At 46.0% G+C, this 20,561-nt stretch overlaps 1 protein-coding gene across 1 annotated transcript in view; it reads right to left on the bottom strand.

Annotated features, from left to right (window-relative positions):
- Positions 1 to 9,278: 9,278 nt before the first annotated feature.
- The window catches only part of SLC9A5 (solute carrier family 9 member A5), a 143,111-nt gene continuing 131,828 nt past the window's right edge, over positions 9,279 to 20,561 (bottom strand). The window contains 3 exon segments of the mRNA XM_073605843.1: positions 9,279 to 10,870; positions 12,118 to 12,240; positions 13,834 to 13,903. Of these exon segments, the coding sequence (XP_073461944.1) occupies positions 10,398 to 10,870; positions 12,118 to 12,240; positions 13,834 to 13,903 (666 nt within the window). The 3' untranslated portion in view covers positions 9,279 to 10,397.

The following is a 20,561-nucleotide window of genomic DNA, read 5'->3' as shown; positions in this document are numbered from 1 at the left end:
AAAGCTCACCTCTGCCACCCCCTATCCACAGCTCACCTGTACAACGTATGTCCACAGCTCACCTCTGCACTTTTTGAATTGGCTGACGCAACGAGCATTACATCACCACAAATAATTGGATGAGCCTTAAAGTAGACGTAAACCTCATCTGAAAGACATTTTATTTCCTAAAGTGCCTTGTATCATAAATAATTGTTTTTTATACATCACTTGTTTACACATTTTTGCACCTTTTTTTGCATTTCAGTGCCGAGGAGTTCCTATACCCTCTTGGAACCTTCTTCATGTCTACATGTACTTCAGAAATCAATAACTGCATTGATTTTCCCAGGGTGGGTTTTCTGATGGTAACAGCAGTGGCCCATGCTTACATGATGTGCCCTGGCACAGCTGTTTCTAATTGCCATCAGAAGCCTTTGTGACAATGCAGGAGCTCAACTGGGACACAAAGACAGAGCGTTGACACCCTACAACAGAAAATGCCAATCAATGACCTTCATGGAAGGACCACCACTTATTATTTTAATAAAAGCTGCAGATTGAAAAAGATACAAAATAACTTTTGAAATGACACAAACACAATAGAGCCTGTGCAAGGACAGTTTATTAACTTGAGATACTTTAACATAATTTATAGGCAGAACATTTTTGAGTAAACAAAACAGAATTTAAAAAAAAAGACTTAAAAAAGACCTATCAAGCAATTCATTTATTGGTCTGACAAATGTTTATAGGTATATAGCTGTATAATAAATTTAGCAGGAGCATTTCAGTATCTAGTACTGGTCTTAAAAAGTTTAAAAGTGTCAGTACTTTGCCTGTAGATGTATAATATATGATAAAAGTTTGTGGATATCCATTGCTCAAGGAAAAGATGCCAAATTGCACCCCCCTGACCACAGCTGATCTCTGAACCCTCTACCATAGCTCACCTCTGCACCCCCCTGGCCACAGCTCACCTCTGCACCCCCATGGCCACAGCTCACCTCTGCACCACCCTGACCACAGCTGATCTCTGTACCCTCTACCATAGCTCACCTCTGCACCCCCATGGCCACAGCTCACCTCTGCACCCCCATGGCCACAGCTCACCTCTGCACCCCCATGGCCACACCTCACCTCTGCACCCCCATGGCCACACCTCACCTCTGCACCCCCCCGGCCACAGCTCACCTCTGCACCCCCCTGGCCACAGCTCACCTCTGCACCCTCTTGACCACAGCTCACCTCTACACCCTCTGTCCACAGCTCACCTCTGCACCCCCCTGTTCACAGCTCACCTCTGCACCCTCTGTTCACAGCTCACCTCTACACCCCCCTGGCCACAGCTCACCTCTGCACTCTTCATCCACAGCTCACCTCTGCACTCTTCATCCACAGCTCACCTCTGCACTCTTCATCCACAGCTCACCTCTGCACCTTCTGACCACAGCTCACCTCTGCAATCTCCATCCACACCTTACCTCTGTCCACAGCTCATCTCTGCAACCCCCTGGCCACAGCTCACCTCTGCACCCCCCTGGCCACAGATTTCCTCTGCACTCTCCGTCCACCACTCATCTCTGCACCCTCCTGGCCACAGCTCACCTCTGCTCCCCCCTGGCCACAGCTCACCTCTACACCCCCCTGGCCACAGCTCACCTCTACACCCCCCTGGCCAGAGCTCACCTCTACACTCTCTGTCCACTGCTCACCTAGGCACCCCCTTGGCCACAGCTCACCTCTACAGTCTCCGTCCACAGCTTACCTCTACAACCCCCTGGCCAGAGCTCACCTCTGCACCCTCTGTCCACTGCTCACCTCTGCACTCTCCATCCACAGCTCACCTCTGCACTCTCCATCCACAGCTCACCTCTGCACTCTCCATCCACAGCTCACCTCTGCACTCTCCATCCACAGCTCACCTCTGCACTCTCCATCCACAGCTCACCTCTGCACTCTCCATCCACAGCTCACCTCTGCACTCTCCATCCACAGCTCACCTCTGCACCCCCTGGCCACAACTCACCTCTGGTCTGCATTAACTCCTGACCTCAACCCTACTGAACCTATTGAACATCTTTGGGATGAACTGGAACGTTGATTCTGAGCCAGGTCTTCTGATCCAACATCAGTACCTGACCTCACAAATGGTCTTTTGGCTGAATGGACACACATGGGATGTGCCACAAGCGTCTATAGATGTAACAGCCAGCTGTCCACAAACTTCTCCATATAGTGTAGACATGTAATCCTGTCTCAAGTCTTTTTGGTAATTAAAGGATAAAGGTGCCAAACTGTGCCGGACCTTCAGTTCTCCATACAATTATCACTATAACTGGTGGACAGGAAGCTATATAGAGCTAAACGGGTTTAATGGTCATTGCTGAAAATTTAGCAGAAGAACAAAACTCCCTGGTGCAATCTCTAAAAGACCAGTACTGATTCACTATGCATGTCAGTAGTAGTAATAAAGACATCTTGTGCTGCTGTTACAGAGAAAGCCGGAAGTCAAAGCTGCAGATAACAATAATAAACAGGTCACTAGTGTGTAATATTACATTTCTTCATAGTCTTCACCAACATAAATATTACAAAGTGTTCGTTTTGGCACTTTTCTATTGCTTTGGTCACATCGCCTCTACGACTTCCTCTTATACAGTACATGTGGACAGGGCTGTCTTAATGCATGGGCACTGCCCAGGGGCCCTGGGTGCATGGGGGGCCCCCATGATAATCCTGCATTACATCATACTTGCCAACTGTCCCGGATCTGTTGGGATAGTCACGCTTTTTACTAAGCTTTCCCGGGATGGCCAGTGTCCCGGAAACCTGTACTTTGCCCTCCTGATCCCAGTATCTTGCCCTACTGATCCCCCACCCTGTACTGTGCCCTTTGTGTTGATTTAGTCTTCGATTTACAGCATGTTTTCTTTTTGTTTAAGCACTTAACGACCGCCCCACGCAGATATACTGCGGCAGGGCGGCCCTCCTGCACAAAATCACGTACCTGTGCGTGATTTCGTGCACATAGTCTGGGGCGTATGCGCGGGCTGGACACAGTGGGAGCCAATCAGCGGGACCCGCCGATCGTTGACAGGAGAGGCAGAACAGCGGTCTGCCTATGTAAACAAAGCAGACCGCCGTTCTGTCATCAAGGAAGAAGGAGATCTTATGTTTCTGAGCAGAAACACGGATCTCCACCTTTCTCCAGTTAAGCCACCCCCCCACACAGTTAGAAAGCACTCCCTAAGAGCACACTTAACCCTTTGATCGCCCCTGATGTTAACCCCCTTCCCTGCCAGTGTCATTAGTACAGTGAGAGTGCATTTGTTTTAGCACTGATCACTGTATTTGTGTCAATGGTCCCCAAAAAAGTGTCAAGACTGTCAGGAGCCCAATTTGTCTGCGGCAATGTCGCAGTCCCGCTATAAATCGCTGATCGCCGCCATTGCTAGTAAAAAAAAAAATTAGAAATCGAGATTCCATAAAAATATCCCATAGTTTGCAGACGCGATAACTTTTGCGCAAACCAATCAATATACGCTTATTGGGATTGTTTTTTTTACCAAAAATTTGTAGCAGAATACATATTGGCCTAAATTGATGAATACGTTCGATTTTTTTACCTTTTTTTATTGGATATGTTTTATAGCAGAAAGTAAAAAATATATATTTTTTTTTTTTCAAAATTGTCGGCCTTTTTTGTTTATAGTGCAAAAAAATTAAAACCGCAGGAGGTGATCAAATACCTCCAAAAGAAAGCTCTATTTATGGGGGTAAAAAAAAAGGACATAAATTGTATTTGGGTACAGCGTTGCGTGACCGCACAATTGTCAGTTAAAAACAGTGACGTATCGTAAAAAATGGCCTGGTCATGAAGGGGGGAGGGGGGGGGGTTAAATCTTCTGGAGGTCAAGTGGTTAAAATTGATTTTATTGAAAGTACTAATATATGTTTAATTCTATCAACTATTTATACTTTAATTCTGGAGAGTAGGGGCGTGAATTTGGGGCAGCCTGGTAGGGGGGCCGCGATGCTATTAGGACGGCCCTGCACATGGACCAAGGCAGCGTTTCGTCAACGAGAATAAAGAGAGGTGGAATGACATACCCATGAAGATTAGGAAAAAATAACAATCTGTAAATTGAAACAGAAAAGTTTTTTCTTTCACAGTCATAAAAACTTCATGCTTCGGCTCACAGTTCTGAGCAATACAGTCTCGTTCTTCATCTGTTTCTGTTACATATACATCCTACTGCTATGAAGAACCTGAAGGTTCTCACAGATGTTGGTCCTCCAAAAAAGCATGAAAAGACCTTAAAGGGTCTGTCCGCACAAGGGCATGTGCAAATTGTGTGCAAACTGCAACAAACCACCAGAGCCAACCAGATCTCAGTCTTCTGTTGTCTTATTAGTGCATTGCGTCTTCTGGTAGCTACGGGTTACTGCACTAGACATCTAGCCTTAGCGTGAGAACTGGTCATGAGTGGACTTATACAAAAAACAGAGTATTTCGTCTAAAATACTTACCATTAAGCAGAATTTCGATTAAAGATTTATATTTCTTTTATACTTAAAACCAACCAAAAGTTTGCTTGGACGAGCAAATTTTACCTACCTTTCCCCACCATCCTGATCTGCTACTGGTGCTCATCAAAAACCCAGTGCTTCTGAGCGTTGGGGAATAAGGGGCATTTCACCTGCACCCCATGGCTAAAGGTTGCCCCATATGGTGGCTGGAGGTGGTGCATATTCCTTGGGAAATTTAGACTTGTTGAAAGTGGAAATTTGCAGAGAAATTTTCAAGTGCGGTGGCTCCAGGGGACAGGGGAGAGGAGGGCATGGGTAAGAATCTAAATCTTGTGGGCCTCCTTATCAAGCACACCTTTTCCTTTGCCTAGCGGTGTCTGTCCGTTATCTCTAAGGTTTGCTTTACATACTTAAAGTGGTTGTAAACCCTTATATATACCCAGTGAAGTAACTGATACACAGAGATGAGAAAAATCCTCCTACATAAGTTGTACCTGTCTATCTGCAGTCTTCTCTTCTCTACATCTGTTTAACCACTTCCTGACCGCCGCGCGCCGATATACGTCGGCATAATGGCACGGGTGGGCGAATGGGCGTACCCGTACGTCCCTCCTTCAAAGCCAGATAGCGGGCGTGCGCACGCCGCCGGCGGCGTGCACACCCGCTGCACGAGCGTGCCCACAGACTCAATGTCCACCAGTGGCCCGCGATCGCGGCGAAGAGAGGCAGAACGGGGAAATGTAAACAAGGCATTTACCTGTTCTGCCTAGTGACATGACAGGGATCTTCTATTCCCTGTCATCGGGAACAGTGATCTCTGTCATGTTCTAGTGAGCTCATCCCCCCCCCCTACAGTTAGAACACACCCAGGGTACACACTTAACCACTTGATCGCCCCCCCCTAGTGTTAACCCCTTCCCTGCCAGTGACATTTATACAGTAATCAGTGGCTATTTTTTAGCTCTGATCACTGTATAAATGTCAATGGTCCCAAAAAAGTGTCAAAAGTGTCCGATCTGTCCAATGCAATGTCGCAGTCCCCATAAAAAAAAATGCAGTTCACCGCCATTACTAGTAAAAAAAATTAAATAAATAAAATGCCATAAATATATCCCCTAGATTGTAGACACTATAACTTTTGCGCAAACCAATCAATATACACTTATTGCGATTTGTTTTACCAAAAATATGTAGAAGAAAACATATCAGCCTAAACTGATGAAGAAATGTGTTTTTTTTTTAGATATTTTTTGGGGATATTTATTATAGCAAAAATTAAAAAATATTGCTTTTTTTTTTCAAAATTGTCGCTCTTTTTTTGTTTATAGCGCAAAGAAATAAAAACTGCAGAGGTGATCAAATACCACCAAAAGGAAACTCTATTTGTGGGGAAAAAAGGACATCAATATTGTTTGGGTACAGCGTCGCACGACCGCGCAATTGTTCGTTTTTGCGATTCGATGCAGTGAAATTGCAAAAAATTCTCTGGTCATTAAGGGGGCAATTTTTTTCCGGGGCTGAAGTGGTTAAAGTACAGAATTTATACAACTTGTTTGAGATGTCAGAAAACAGGGGGCGGGGGCTGAAGTTACACTCTGCAGAGCTCATTGAGGAGCTGATTGGAGGGAAAGGACACACCCTCCTTCACACAGCACACAGGAACAGAGCTGAGGCTGTCAATAACAGGCTGTGTGCTGGAGCTCCCTCCCCGTCAACTTTTTTTCTCTGGGTGTCAGGAAAACTTGTCACTCACAGATAGCAGAGGAAGGAAGCAGCAGACAGAAATGACACTTAGTGCTCTGGATTGAGACAAGTACACACTATAGAGAGCTATGCATGGTTTTGCATTTCAGGTCTGAGGTTTACAACCACTTTAGGCATTTGAGGTCTGACAGCCCCTTCCCTGTCAATTGACTTCTCTCATACACTGCGCTCCAGCACCTATTTTCTCACATTAGTATAAAAAGAAACAGAGCCCTCTAGTTCAAAAACAGCAGGCACTGTGTTTTACACTGTTATGCACACTCAGAAGCTGGGAGGTAGGATGTGAGGTCTGGCAGTGGACAGGGCAGCAACCTCAGGTGAACTTTCACCGCTGACTCTCAAGCACACTAGTCAGGGGGGGTAAGCATGCAAAATCTGTTCTGCCCATGTAATATTTAGGAAAACAAAAACCTAAATGAAGAAATAAAATTAAAACCTAAACAAGAACTTGGGACGGGGTTTTCTTTTTCAGCAGTTCTGGCATCTCCAGTGCTGAAAATATGTCATTGCTTGTTGGTAGGAGGGATCTACTGTTGAGGAAGGGTGTATTGTTGCTAGCTACTGGAGGGTCTATTAATGCTCGCTGCTGAGAGATTTATTGTTGCTGGTGGGGGTTTATTTTTGATTGGGTGGATATATTGTTGCTGGTGGGAGTCTATTGTTGATGGGGGGGATATATTGTTGCTGGTGGGAGTCTTTTGTTAATGGGGTGGATATTTTGTTGCTGGTGGGGGTCTATTGTTGATGGGGTGGATATTTTGTTGCTGGTGGGGGTCTATTGTTGATGGGGTGGATATATTGTTGCTGGTGGGGGTCTATTGTTGATGGGGTGGATATATTGTTGCTGGTGGGGGTTTATTTTTGATTGGGTGGATATATTGTTGCTGGTGGGAGTCTATTGTTAATGGGGTGGATATTTTTTTGCTGGTGGGGGTCTATTGTTGATGGGGGGATATATTGTTGCTGGTGGGGGTCTATTGTTGATGGGGTGGATATATTGTTGCTGGTGGGGGTCTATTGTTGATGGGGTGGATATATTGTTGCTGGTGGGGGTCTATTGTTGATGGGGTGGATATATTGTTGCTGGTGGGGGTCTATTGTTGATGGGGTGGATATATTGTTGCTGGTGGGGGTCTATTGTTGATGGGGTGGATATATTGTTGCTGGTGGGGGTTTATTTTTGATTGGGTGGATATATTGTTGCTGGTGGGAGTCTATTGTTAATGGGGTGGATATTTTGTTGCTGGTGGGGGTCTATTGTTGATGGGGGGGATATATTGTTGCTGGTGGGGGTCTATTGTTGATGGGGTGGATATATTGTTGCTGGTGGGGGTCTATTGTTGATGGGGTGGATATATTGTTGCTGTTGGGGGTCTATTGTTGATTGGGTGGATATATTGTTGCTGGTGGGGGTCTATTGTTGATGGGGTGGATATATTGTTGCTGGTGGGGGTCTATTGTTGATGGGGTGGATATATTGTTGCTGGTGGGGGTCTATTGTTGATGGGGTGGATATTTTGTTGCTGGTGGGGGTCTATTGTTGATGGGGGGGGATATATTGTTGCTGGTGGGGGTCTATTGTTAATGGGGTGGATATTTTGTTGCTGGTGGGGGTCTATTGTTGATGGGGGGGGATATATTGTTGCTGGTGGGGGTCTATTGTTGATGGGGTGGATATATTGTTGCTGGTGGGGGTCTATTGGTAATGGGGTGGATATATTGTTGCTGGTGGGGGTCTATTGTTGATGGAGTGGATATATTGTTGCTGGTGGGGGTCTATTGTTGATGGGGTGGATATATTGTTGCTGGTGGGGGTCTATTGTTGATGGGGTGGATATATTGTTGCTGGTGGGGGTCTATTGTTGATGGGGTGGATAAGTTGTTGCTGGTGGGGGTCTATTGTTGATGGGGTGGATATATTGTTGCTGGGGGGGGGGGTCTAATGTTGCTGGTGGGGTATATTGTTGCTGGTGGGGTATATTGTTTCTGGGTTGAATCTATTGTTCCTAGGGGATCTATTGTTGCTGGGATGGGTCTATTGTTGCTGGGTTGGATCTATTGTTCCTGAGGGGATCTATTGTTCCTGGGGGGGTCTATTGTTGCTGGGGTGGATTTTTTTGTTGCTAGTAGGGTCTATTATTGCTGGCTGTAGGGGATCTATTTTACTGCTTTTATTGTTATCATTAACAAACTTCATACAAATTATAATAGCTCAAGTGATAGATTAGGTGGCATTATGATATTCGGCTCCTTATTCCTAATGAATAGAAAGTGTCAGCAACAGGATAATTGGGATTATAATGGTGCCCAAGATTGAAAGAAATATATATATATATATATATATATATATATATATATATATTGGGTTCAATAAAAATCAGAGTATGATACAAATCACATTGAGTCACTGGTGTCCATGTATAGAAGGTGATCAGTACTTGATGTTATATCCCAACATGTTTCACCAACATTGGCTTCTTCAGGGGATTTCTAAGGACCACCAATTCTCTTAAAGCTCCAGAGAGACATCAAGGAGATCACCAAGCAAGTCCACAAAATTGGAGGGGAGGTTCTGTGCGATCACAGAATGGGGACCAGGAAGACTCTGATATAGACACAGATTAGTGCAGGGGCTCCAGCAGGACAACAGGGGCGACCGTTATGATTTTGTGCTGCAAATGAAAGTGGTCATTACATGACAGCACCAGGTATGCATGATTGCAGCTAGTTGCTGGCGCCCCTGCACTAATCTGTGTCTATATCAGAGTCTTCCTGGTCCCCGTGTACCCCCTGTGATCGCACAGAACCTCCTCTCCAATTTTGTGGACTTTCTTGGTGATCTCCTTGATGTCTCTGTGGAGCTTTAAGAGAACTGGTGATCCTTCGAAATCCCCTGAAGAAGCCAATGTTGGCGAAACATGTTGGGATATAACATCAAGTACTGATCACCTTCTATACATGGACAGATTTAATGTGATTTGTATCCTACTCTGATTTTTATTGAACCCAATATATGTTGTTATTTTATGAATAAACTTTCTATTTTAATACAAAATGTATTTTTTTTTTCAATCTTGGGCATCCTTATAATCCCAATCATCCTTTTGCTGCCACTTTCTATTCATACAAATTACTTGGCATGACAAAAATCATACTTGGTTCTGTATTCTCCAAAAGGGTCAATACTGGGAGGTGAGTAGGGGGTGGAACCAAGGGACAGTGCTCAGAGGTGGGTAGGGGGTGGAACCAAGGGACAGTACTCGGAGGTGGGTAGGGGGTGGAACCAAGGGACAGTGCTCAGAGGTGGCTAGGGGGTGGAACCAAGGGACAGTACTCGGAGGTGGGTAGGGGGTGGAACCAAGGGACAGTACTCGGAGGTGGGTAGGGGGTGGAACCAAGGGACAGTACTCTGAGGTGGGTAGGGGGTGAAACCAAGGGACAGTGCTCAGAGGTGGGTAGGGGGTGGAACCAAGGGACAGTACTCAGAGGTGGGTAGGGGGTGGAACCAAGGGACAGTACTCGGAGGTGGGTAGGGGGTGGAACCAAGGGACAGTGCTCGGAGGTGGGTAGGGGGCGAAAACAAGGGGTTGCTCTGAAGGGGGGTGTACCTGCACCTATTCTCCGAGGAACAAAAGCCCTGACTAGGCATGAATGGTATTTACCTCCTAAATCACTAATCAAAAATGGAACCTGAGCTTTGTATGGGAAGCACAGAAGACTAGAGTGACTCTAGTGAAGCCTCACCCCACCCACCCCCATGTGACATTGCAGGGCCAATCAACAAGCATACTCCTCCATACTCGGAAGTACTGGTATTTTCAGTAGCAGATTGCAGTGGTGGGTAGGGGAGGAAAGGTGCATATGTGCTGCTGGAGAAAGGTTTACAAAAATGAACCCGTTGCTTTGCCCTAAATGGACACGGGTTGGCTTTAGGACTGAATATTCATATATTCCCTGTAGATGTTCGTACAGCTAAGGTTTTACACTGCTACTCCAAAGCCTCATACCTTTGCCTATGTAAATGCTGAGATAACTTTGGACCTTAACCTGCAAGACCAAAGTCTTCCCTTGCACTGATATGTCAAATTCTTCTTGGCCAGGCTCGGGCCACCCACACCGTATCAGATTTTAGAGGGCCGATGCAACTGCAACAGTCTTTTGCTATGACTGTGTCTGCTGGACTGAGAACCATGTCCAGAACCCTCTTCCCTGGGCATTAAGGGTTGTAGTTCTTGCTGCTGGATATCTGTTGGGTCTCGATGGCTTCTGCCACCGTGTGATGGAGAATTGGCAAAAGGAAAACAGCTACAGGTCTCCGGGAGAGTCTGAAGGCCAGGAGGACTGCGGAGATCTTGTCTCAAACACCTGGCTGCGTCTACCTGTAGGTCAGGAGCTAGAGGAGGAGACCCAATACTCTCCAGAGAGGAGATGCTCTGCTTCCAGGACCTCTTGAGATCCACAGGGACGATCTTTGTAGTCTCTGATGAGATGCACACTGTGTTCTGATCTGGGTCTCCTTTCCAAGGCAGCACCTTCTCAGCCATGGTTGGTGATGGTGGCACAAAACGAGGACTCTGACAGACTCCCAGCATTCCTGTGGACATTAAATCTTTGTCAGACTTCAATCATTGACAATGCATTTCGGGAAGGGGGGTTATGGTTATGAGATGAGTTACCCCAGGGGTCTCCAAATTTTTCAAACAAAGGGCCATTTTACTGTCCTTCAGACTTTAAGGGGGGCTGAATTGTGGCCAGAGGGGGTAGAAAAGGTCCCGGGCCCAGCGTATCAGTGAGAATAAACATGGCCCCAGGCTCGGTGGCCAAAACAAGGGGTAGTAGTGCCCCATCTTTGGTGTCATTGGGAGGGATAGTGCCCCATCATTGGTATTAGTGAGAGGAATAGTGCCCCATCATTATTTAGAGTAGGAGAAATAATAGTACCCCGGTATTGGTTTTAGTGGGAGGAATAGTACCCCCATCACTGGTATAAGTGGAAGGAAATTTACTCTTCTATCACTGGTATTAAAGGGGAGGAATAGTGCCCCATCTTTGGTATTGCTGGGAGAAATAGTGCCCCATCATTGGTATTAGTGGGAGGAATAGTACCCCATCATTGGTATTAGTGGGAGGAATAGCACCCCATCAATGGTATTATTGGGAGGAATAGCGCACCATCTATGGTGTCAGTGGAAGAAAGTACCCCATTGTTGGTGTCATTGGGAGGAATAGTGCCCAATGGTTGATGTCAGTGGCAGGAATTAGGCCCCATCATTGGTGTCAGTGGGAGGAGCCCCCCTCGGCTTATACTCGAGTCAAGCACTTTTCTGCAGCAGAGAATGACATTTTCCGAATCGACTTTGGGACCCCGTATCTCGGGTCCACTTGGTGCTAGGAACCCCAGCTTTGGATATGTTGTAGTGCTAGTTCCACTGGGTTTACACAAATTTGGGGTTCCTAGCACCAAGTGGCCCCGAGATACGGGGGCCCCAAAGTCGGTCAACTGTGTCCATCTGCAGCAATGACATTTCGGACCCTTTGGGTCCAGAGACCCCAAATTTTGTCTGCAGCTAGGGGGCATCTAGGAACCCTTAACTACCGAGTATGAAGTTCGGGGGACCTATGGCTGCAAATGGGCACAGTGAGGCTGCAAATGGGCATTGTTGACCCTCTTTTCCACTTACAATAGCTGCGCATTTCTCCCCCTCCTCTTATACTCGAGTCAATAAGTTTTCCCAGTTTTTTTGTGGTAAAATTAGGTGCCTCGGCTTATATTCGGGTCGGCTTATACTCGAGTATATACGGGTAAGTATTTTTATCCTCCCTTTTCACAGTTCCTCATACCTGTCACCGTAACCCCCTGAAGGATCTCATCTGTTGCTCGAGCCACAAAGGTGATACCCTCATCCTCTTCTACCTCAATGTTGGAAGACTCGTCCTCCGAGTCTGCTGTTATCACGATAGACGCTGATCAGGAGAGAGAGAGGACAGTGTTGGTCTTTGTTAAAGATTTCAGTGCTAAATCTATAAATCGCAGAACACCCAACATAAGAGAAATACATAAGCTGCACTGCTGACCTCCTTATGAAAATGCTAGTTGCCTGGCTTTTTGAGTCACCAGCTGTATATATGTTCTGAACCTGGGACTCAGAAATTGCTGATGTCAGAAGTTCATCATCACAGCCAGGTAAGTATCATTCACAGAGGACTCCAAAGGCAACTATCATGACTGTCTTTCCTCAGACCTTTCCGGTGTGCTATACTGCAAAACATCCCAAGAGGAACTGGTTTGTGGAAGCTCTGCCCAAAAAGCCAGGCAGAGGACAATGGACTAGTCACCAGTATTACCTGTGATCTCCCTGCTGCTGATCATCCCCATTACTGAGTAACCATGCCTTGTTCTGCGCTGCGTGGAGGCGGCCATCTTGGTAGAGGCAGGGCTTTGCTTCCTCGTGTCAGAGCCTCCAGCAAGGAAAACAGTCAGCAAATCAATAGTAACATACCCAGATCTAATACCAAATCTCCCGAGACTACAGCCAGAGGGGGGCTTGGTGATGGGACATTTACAGAGTCGGTCCTCCACACTGTAATGTAAAGTGGTGCTGTGATATAAAGGGGACTGCACTGTAAAGGGGCACTTGTAATAATTACAGTGCCCCTTTACAGTGCAGTCCCCTTTATATCACAGCACCACTTTACATTACAGTGCCCCTAGCAATCACAGCACCCCATCACAATGCCCCTCGCAGTCATACCCTCCCCCCCCTTTTCTCTCTAATCACAGTGCCCCCTTTTTCTTTCTGCCTCCCCTGTACAGTCCTATCTTTGGTAGGGCAGAAGAAGGATTCACCCTGTGTGTCCTGCAGATCTGGATCATATTAACAAGTGGGTGATTGTTAATATGAAAAGACTCCCGCTCTCTCTGTGCAGAGCCCCTGCTCCCCCCCCCACCCCCGCTCTGCTTATAGGATGACATCATTGGCGGGGCGGGGGAGGACACAGGCATGGCCGCATAGCGGGAGGTAAGCTTTGACCTCGGTCTGCCTTAGCCATTTCCGGACCGCAGTCACTGCTTACCTGGTCATCAACAGGTCGTTCTTGTTAAGACATGAGGCCGGCGGCCCCAGGCCAAATGCCCGGTGTGCCCTATGGCCAGTCTGGGCCTGTCTATGAGGATCCAGGCGCTGTAGTGCCTAGGCACACTCACATGCCAGAAAAATCTTATTTTTCAGTGCTAGAAATCATGTTTTTTTTTTGTTTTTTTTTTCCTCACACTTCCTGTGTAGGTGACACCTGAACAGGAAGTATTAGGAAATCAGCCCACTGGGTTCACAGACAAAACAAGCATCTAATAGAGGCTCTAATCCTCCCTTGCTAACAAAAGGTGTTTTGTTACTGTCTCTGTCTATTTTGTAGGGGAAAATCTCCCGAAAAGGGACACAGCAATAAAAAAAAAAAAACTGTCAGGGGTTCTAACCATTGTCTACTAAAACAAATACCTGGAGTTGGGCTTTACCTTTAAGCGGTACATTGTTGACAAGGTTCGGGACAAGATCTCACCTGTGTTTTGCCAGCTCACGCCTTTGCTTTGCCTTCCTTTCTGTGGCTCGAAGTCTTCGCTTACTCTTCTCTATGTGGGAAAAGTAAAAGAAAAACATACATTATAATAGGATATCATAAACCATCTGTACTCCATCACATGACATCTACTAAAATGTATTAAACCCCAACAATTACTTGGGTGTCATTAAACCCAAATCATCAAAAACTGTCAATACATGTTATATTACATTGTGTTCATACTCACGCATCCACTGCAGCATTTGTTTTCTGTAGACTGCAAAAAAAAAAAATCCAGCTGTTCACTGTCCCTCCCTCCTTGTCTATGTCCCCGCTGCAGCCTGAGATTGTGCAGGCCAGCTGTTGACATCTACTGAGCATGCTCCAGTTTCAGTTCCCCTGTAAGCTATTCATTTGCTCCTTTTTTTCTTATCTGAGCAGCCCATGTGTATGGAGTCACACATGTGGGTGTATACACAGTGATCAAAGACGCTCCTCCTCTCTCCCAAAACATAAAAAAACTGTCAATATACGCTATATTTCATTGTGTTCATACTCACTCATCCACTGCAGCATATGTTTTCTGTAGACTGCAAAACTCCTGGTTGATCCTGTTGGTCACTGTCCCTCCCTCCCTCCTTCCCTGCGTCCCCACTGCAGCTTGAGATTGTTTAGAGCAGTTGTTAACATCTCCCGAGCATGCTCCAGTTTCAGTTCCCTTCTAAGCTGTTCATTTGCTCCTTTTTTCGTATCTGTGCAGCCCATGTGACTATAGGGTCACACATGTGGGCGTACACACAGTGGTAAATGACACTCCCCCTCCCTTCCTTTCACCTCCTATTGTAAACACTATGGGGGTGGGATATAAGATGTTGATTGACGGAGGGTTCACCTTCCTTTTAGTCCCAGCACATACACACCATAGACACAGGCTGGAGGGGGCGTGGCACAGCCTGTGATTGGCAGAACCTTCTCCAGACATCTTTACAGTGTGAACAAAGTGAAAGCTATTTGTCAGTCAACTTAAACTCCGCCTACACCATGTAATTGCAAAAAAACACTAATAAACATTTTGTTTTGAAATATAGATTTGTAATAAGTTTGTGTACTTTGTTGCGATTAATTATTTATTTGAATTCTCTATTCTTTTTTTTTATGTCATGTGACCGGCACAGCACCAATCAGCGATGTGTAGACACAGATTCATACATCAGCAGAGTACTAGAAACTCCTCCCTCAGACCTTTCCCTGATGACAGGAAAGACCTGGGAAGCATCATGTGACCTCTGAACAACAATGATTAAATAAAATTAAACGTTGTATGTTTAGTATCACTTTAAAAGTGTTTTGTTACAGTGCCTTGAAAAAGTATTCACACCCCTTGAAATTTTCCACATTTTGTCATGTTACAACCAAAAATGTAAATGTATTTTGTTGGGATTTTATGTGATAGACCAACACAAAGTGGCACATAATTGTGAAGTGGAAGGAAAGTGATAAACGGTTGTCAAGATTTCTTACAAATAAATATGTGAAAAATGTGCATTTGTATTCAGCCCCCTTTACTCTGATATCCATAACTAAAATCTAGTGGAACCAATTGCCTTCAGAAGTCACCTAATTAGTAAATAGAGTCCACTTGTGTGTAATCTAATCACAGTAAAAATTCAGCTGTTCTGTGAAGCCCTCAGAGGTTTGTTAGAGAACCTTGGTGAACAAACAGCATCATGAAGGCCAAGGAACACACCAGACAGGTCAGGGATAAAGTTGTGGAGAAGTATAAAGCAGGGTTAGGTTAAAAAAAATATCCCAAGCTTTGAACATCTCACAGAGCTCTGTTCAATCCATCATCGGAAAATGGAAAGAGTATGGCACAACTGCAAACCTACCAAGACATGGCCGTCCACCTAAACTGACCGGCCGGGCAAGGAGAACATTCATCAGAGAAGAGCCAAGAGGTCCATGGTAACTCTGGAGGAGCTGCAGAGATCCACAGCTCAGGTGGGAGAATCTGTCCACAGGACAACTATTAGTCGTGTTCTCCACAAATCTGCCCTTTATGGAAGAGTGACAAGAAGAAAGACATTGGTGAAAGAAAGTCATAAGAAGTCCTGTTTTCAGTTTGTGAGAAGCCATGTGGAGGACACAGCAAACATGTGGAAGAAGGTGATCTGGTCATATGAGACCAAAATTGAACTTTTTGGCCTCAAAGCAAAACGCTATGTGTGGGGAAAAACTAACACTGCACATCACCCTGAACACACCATCCCCACCATGAAACATGGTGGTGGCAGCATCATGTGGTGGGGATGCTTTTCTTCAGCAGGGACAGGGAAGCTGGTCAGAGTTGATGGGAAGATGGAGGGAGACAAATACAGGACAATCTTAGAAGAAAACCTGTTATAGTCTGCAAAAGACTTGAGACTGGGGCGGAGGTTCACCTTCCAGCAGGACAACGACCCGAAACATCCAGCCAGATCTACAATGGAATGGTTTAGATCAAAGCATATTCATGTGTTAGAATGGCCCAGTCACAGTCCAGACCTAAATCACATTGAGAATCTGTGGCAAGACTTGAAAATTGCTGTTCACAGACGCTCTCCATCCAATCTGACAGAGCTTGAGATATTTTACAAAGAAGAATGAGCAAAAATGTCCCTCTCTAGATGTGCAAAGCTGGTAGAGACATCCCCAAAAAGACTTGCAGCTGCAGAGAAAGGCGGTTCTACAAAGTATTGTCTCGGGGGGGCGCCATACAAATGCCCCCCACACTTTTCACATATTTATTTGTTACCATTTTCCTTCCACTTCACAATTGTGCCACTTTGTGTTGGTCTATCACATAAAATCCCAATAAAATACATTTATGTTTTTGGTTGTAACGTGACAAAATGTGGAAAATGTCAAGGGGTATGAATACTTTTTCAAGGCACTGTATATCTTTTTGATGAGTGCAAAAAAATCCCTGCTGATCCTGCCAGAAATCTGGTGAGCTGATAACGTCTTGTGCCTCTGCTCCTCTCCTATCATTCACATTGTTCTCAGCCATCTTTTTGGACTACATAACCCCTCCTTCCAGTGTTATGGAAAAGAGGAAGGTGCTCTGTAGTCTTTTCCCTGAGTGACAATGCTGCTACTCCATAGATACATTGAGCATGGGCACCCTAGGACAGAAAGTGTGTTACTGGCAGGATCACCGGGTACAAGAGGAGTATTAAACCAAAAATAAAAAATGTCATATATATTGTTATCAATCACTAGATGTGGTGGCTGCATTAGTTTTCTTTAGATTTCCCCCCATTTTTTACCTGGTAATCTGGCCGGTAGCATATCTCCTGTATTAGAGCGCCCCCACTCTGGATGAGGGAGCACAAGGGGCACCTTTGGACAACATTGTCAGTGTGTGTGGGGGGGAGGGGAGTGTTAGATGGACTAGTGGATTTAGAAATATTAACATATTGAAGCCAAACTGCAGATTACACTTTATAATCAGTTACCGCAAACATTTAGTTTTTCCTTTTTGGGATAAAGGTTTTTACATAAATAAATAAAAACTGATCATTGTAAGCATCCCTGCTAGTGGTAAATGGTTTGCCTCATCCCAGCAAATTATACTTTCTGTTGGAGAACGTGTTCTTTTGAAAAACAACAGACTTACTGGCTAGATCACCAGGTGAAATTAGAAGAAACAAAGCCTAAAAAATAAAACAAATGCAGCCATCACATCTACAGTAAGAATTGGTAAGCTGCAATATAATAAAGGTTTGCTTTAGGGTTTATTACCGCTTTAAAGAAGAAAACTAATGCAGATTGGTCGGCTACAATGTATTACATTTTTGTTTTTGGGTTTAGATACTCAATCGGCTTTCTTTAAATTCTTTAAAGACGGGAGGAGGGGGGGGGGGGGGGGCAGAGAGCTGGTCAGGTGACCAGGCTGTGGCTTCCAGAGCAGGCACAAAAGCCTTGACCCCCGGGGAGGGAGGGGGCTCCTAGACAATGGAAGTGACCTCTGACCCCCATGGCTGGCAGGATGTGTTGATACATTAAACTGCCACTTGAGACAATCGCAGGTGGAAAACTTCACCAATAAAGAGACAAAAGCAAATCCATGACAAAAGAATGGACTATAAAAGGATACAAAACCAACATTGCAAAATATGTATTGTAGGCAAGTGAACACATGGGAAGCTGTATAGGAACCAGTTCTAGAATTATGATGGGGGGAGGGGGGGGGGGGGCAACCTAAGGTGAAAGGACCAGTCCACTTGGCGAGTTGAGGCAGCCCCTGCTTTCTTATATTCCAACAGTGACATCTTTCCTGCCACAATTATTGCCTCTGCCCCTGTCCACCTGGAAGGTTTGGGTGTTCCCACCTACCTTTGTGTGTCCCAGCTCCACCTATTGGCACATTCTACAATATAGACAATAAATAGAAAATCCAGCTGGGATGGTGGGAACCCCTCATAATGGGCACAGCAGGTGTTTACCGGGCCAGGAACTCAGCACAGGTATGGCGGGGACCCCTCATAATGGGCACAACCAGTGTGCAGAGCTGGTAACTCATCACAGGGATGGTGGGAGCCCCTCATAATGGGCACAGCAGGTGTACAGACCCGGGATCTCATCACAGGGATGGTGGGAACCCCCCATAATGGGCACAGTAGGTGTACAAACCTGGAAACTCAGCACAGGGATGGTGGGAACCCCTCATAATGGGCACAGAAGGTGTACAAACCCAGGAACTCAGCACAGGGATGGTGGGAACCCCCCATAATGGGCACAGTAGGTGTACAAACCTGGAAACTCAGCACAGGGATGGTGGGAACCCCTCATAATGGGCACAGAAGGAGTACAGACCCGGGAACTTAACACAGAGGTGGTGAGAACCCCTCATAATGGGCACAGCAGGTGTACAGATCCGGGAACTCAGCACAGGGATGGACAATAAATAGAAAATCCAGCTGGGATGGTGGGAACCCCTCATAATGGGCACAGCAGGTGTTTACCGGGCAAGGAACTCAGCACAGGTATGGCGGGGACCCCTCATAATGGGCACAACCAGTGTGCAGAGCTGGTAACTCATCACAGGGATGGTGGGAACCCCTCATAATGGGTACAACAGATGTATTTATTGCATACACATTAGTAGCATAATATCACAGCACTGTATAAAATCTCAGAAACTGTCCAATTCTTAGTTCTGTGGACACTAGCATGATGAAGTCAGGTGGCACAGCTCCACCCTATGCGGTTCATCAGAGTTGACGTCTTCCGGGGTTGTGGCATGACTGTCACCCTGAATGAGGAGGACCACCAGTGCTGGACTGAATAGAAAGACAGGGACAGCACTGGAATGTGGAGAAGGTAAGTGCAACTTGGCAATGCTTTTTTTGGAGGGAGGGGATGGAATAAGAACAAAAAAACTAAGAAAAGTTGGAGCCAAAGGGGTTGTAAACCCTCGTTTTTTGTTTTTTTGGAGGTCATACTTACCTCCACTGTGCAGGTCATTTTGCACAGAGTGGCCCCGGTCCTCTTCTTCTGGGGTCCCCCGGCGGCTCTGGTAGATCCTCAACGCATTGAGTGCCCACGTTGGAGAAGGCTCTCCTAAGGTGGACACCCGTACGGGTGCGCTCCCGAGTCCTGCTTCTGTGTCCATTCACACAGAGTGCAGGACTCGGCCCCGCCCCCTGGCGCCCGGGAGCCAATGGCTGCGCTGCCATCAGTCTATCCAATCAAGAGCCGAGACAACGGCAGAGAGGTAGAGTGTGTCTCCGCCGTGGGAACGAACGGGCTCAGATAATTAAACCGGGGGGGGGGGCTGGTCAGTGTCAGAATTTTTTTCACCTCAATGCATAGGATGCACCAAGGTGAAAAACACGAGGGTTTACAACCCCTTTAAGCTGACCATACACTGCTCAAATTTTGAGCCATGGGTAGTATTGTTGGCACCACTAGATAAACTTTGACCAAAAAATGGAAGGAGCCAGGTGGAAAATTGTTGGCCGATAGTGGGGATTCCCCCATCCTTGTTGTTTAACCGGTTCCCGACCGGCGCACGGCAATGTACGTCGGCAGAATGGCACGGCTGGGCAATGGGCGTACCTGTACGTCCATTTGAATTCCCCGCCATGCCATTGCGTGCGTGCCGGTGGCGCGCACGCGCGCCGGCCAGGAGCTCCGTGAGTCGGGTCGCGCGGACTCGATCGCCGTGGGGATACCCGCGATCGCCTCACAGAGAGGACGAATGGGGAGATACTGATGTAAACAGCATCTCCCTGTTCTGCCTAGTGACAAGTGTCACTGATCTCTGCTCCCTGTCATCGGGAGCTGTGATCAGAGTAATGACACACACAGCCCATCCCCCTGACAGTTAGAATCACTCCCCTAGGACACACTTAACCCCTCCCCGCCCCCTAGTGGGTAACCCCTTCACTGCCAGTGTCATTTACACAGTAATCAGTGCATTTTTAATCACACTAATCGCTGTATAAATGACAATGGTCCCAAAAATGTGTCAAAAATGTCCTACATGTCCGCCATAATGTCGCAGTCACAATAAAAATCGCTGATCGGCGCCATTACTAGTAAAAAAAAAATTACTAATAAAAATGCCATAAAACTATCCCCTATTTAGTAAACGCTAACCAATCAATAAACGCTTATTGCGATTTTTTTTTACCAAAAATATGTAGAAGAATACGATCGGCCTAAACTGAGGAAAAAAAATG

This window comes from Aquarana catesbeiana, linkage group LG11, assembly GCF_042186555.1.
Source record: "Aquarana catesbeiana isolate 2022-GZ linkage group LG11, ASM4218655v1, whole genome shotgun sequence".
Lineage (NCBI taxonomy): Eukaryota > Metazoa > Chordata > Amphibia > Anura > Ranidae > Aquarana > Aquarana catesbeiana.
Note: the sequence above shows the minus strand (reverse complement) of the source record. Positions and strands in the feature narration are given on the sequence as shown.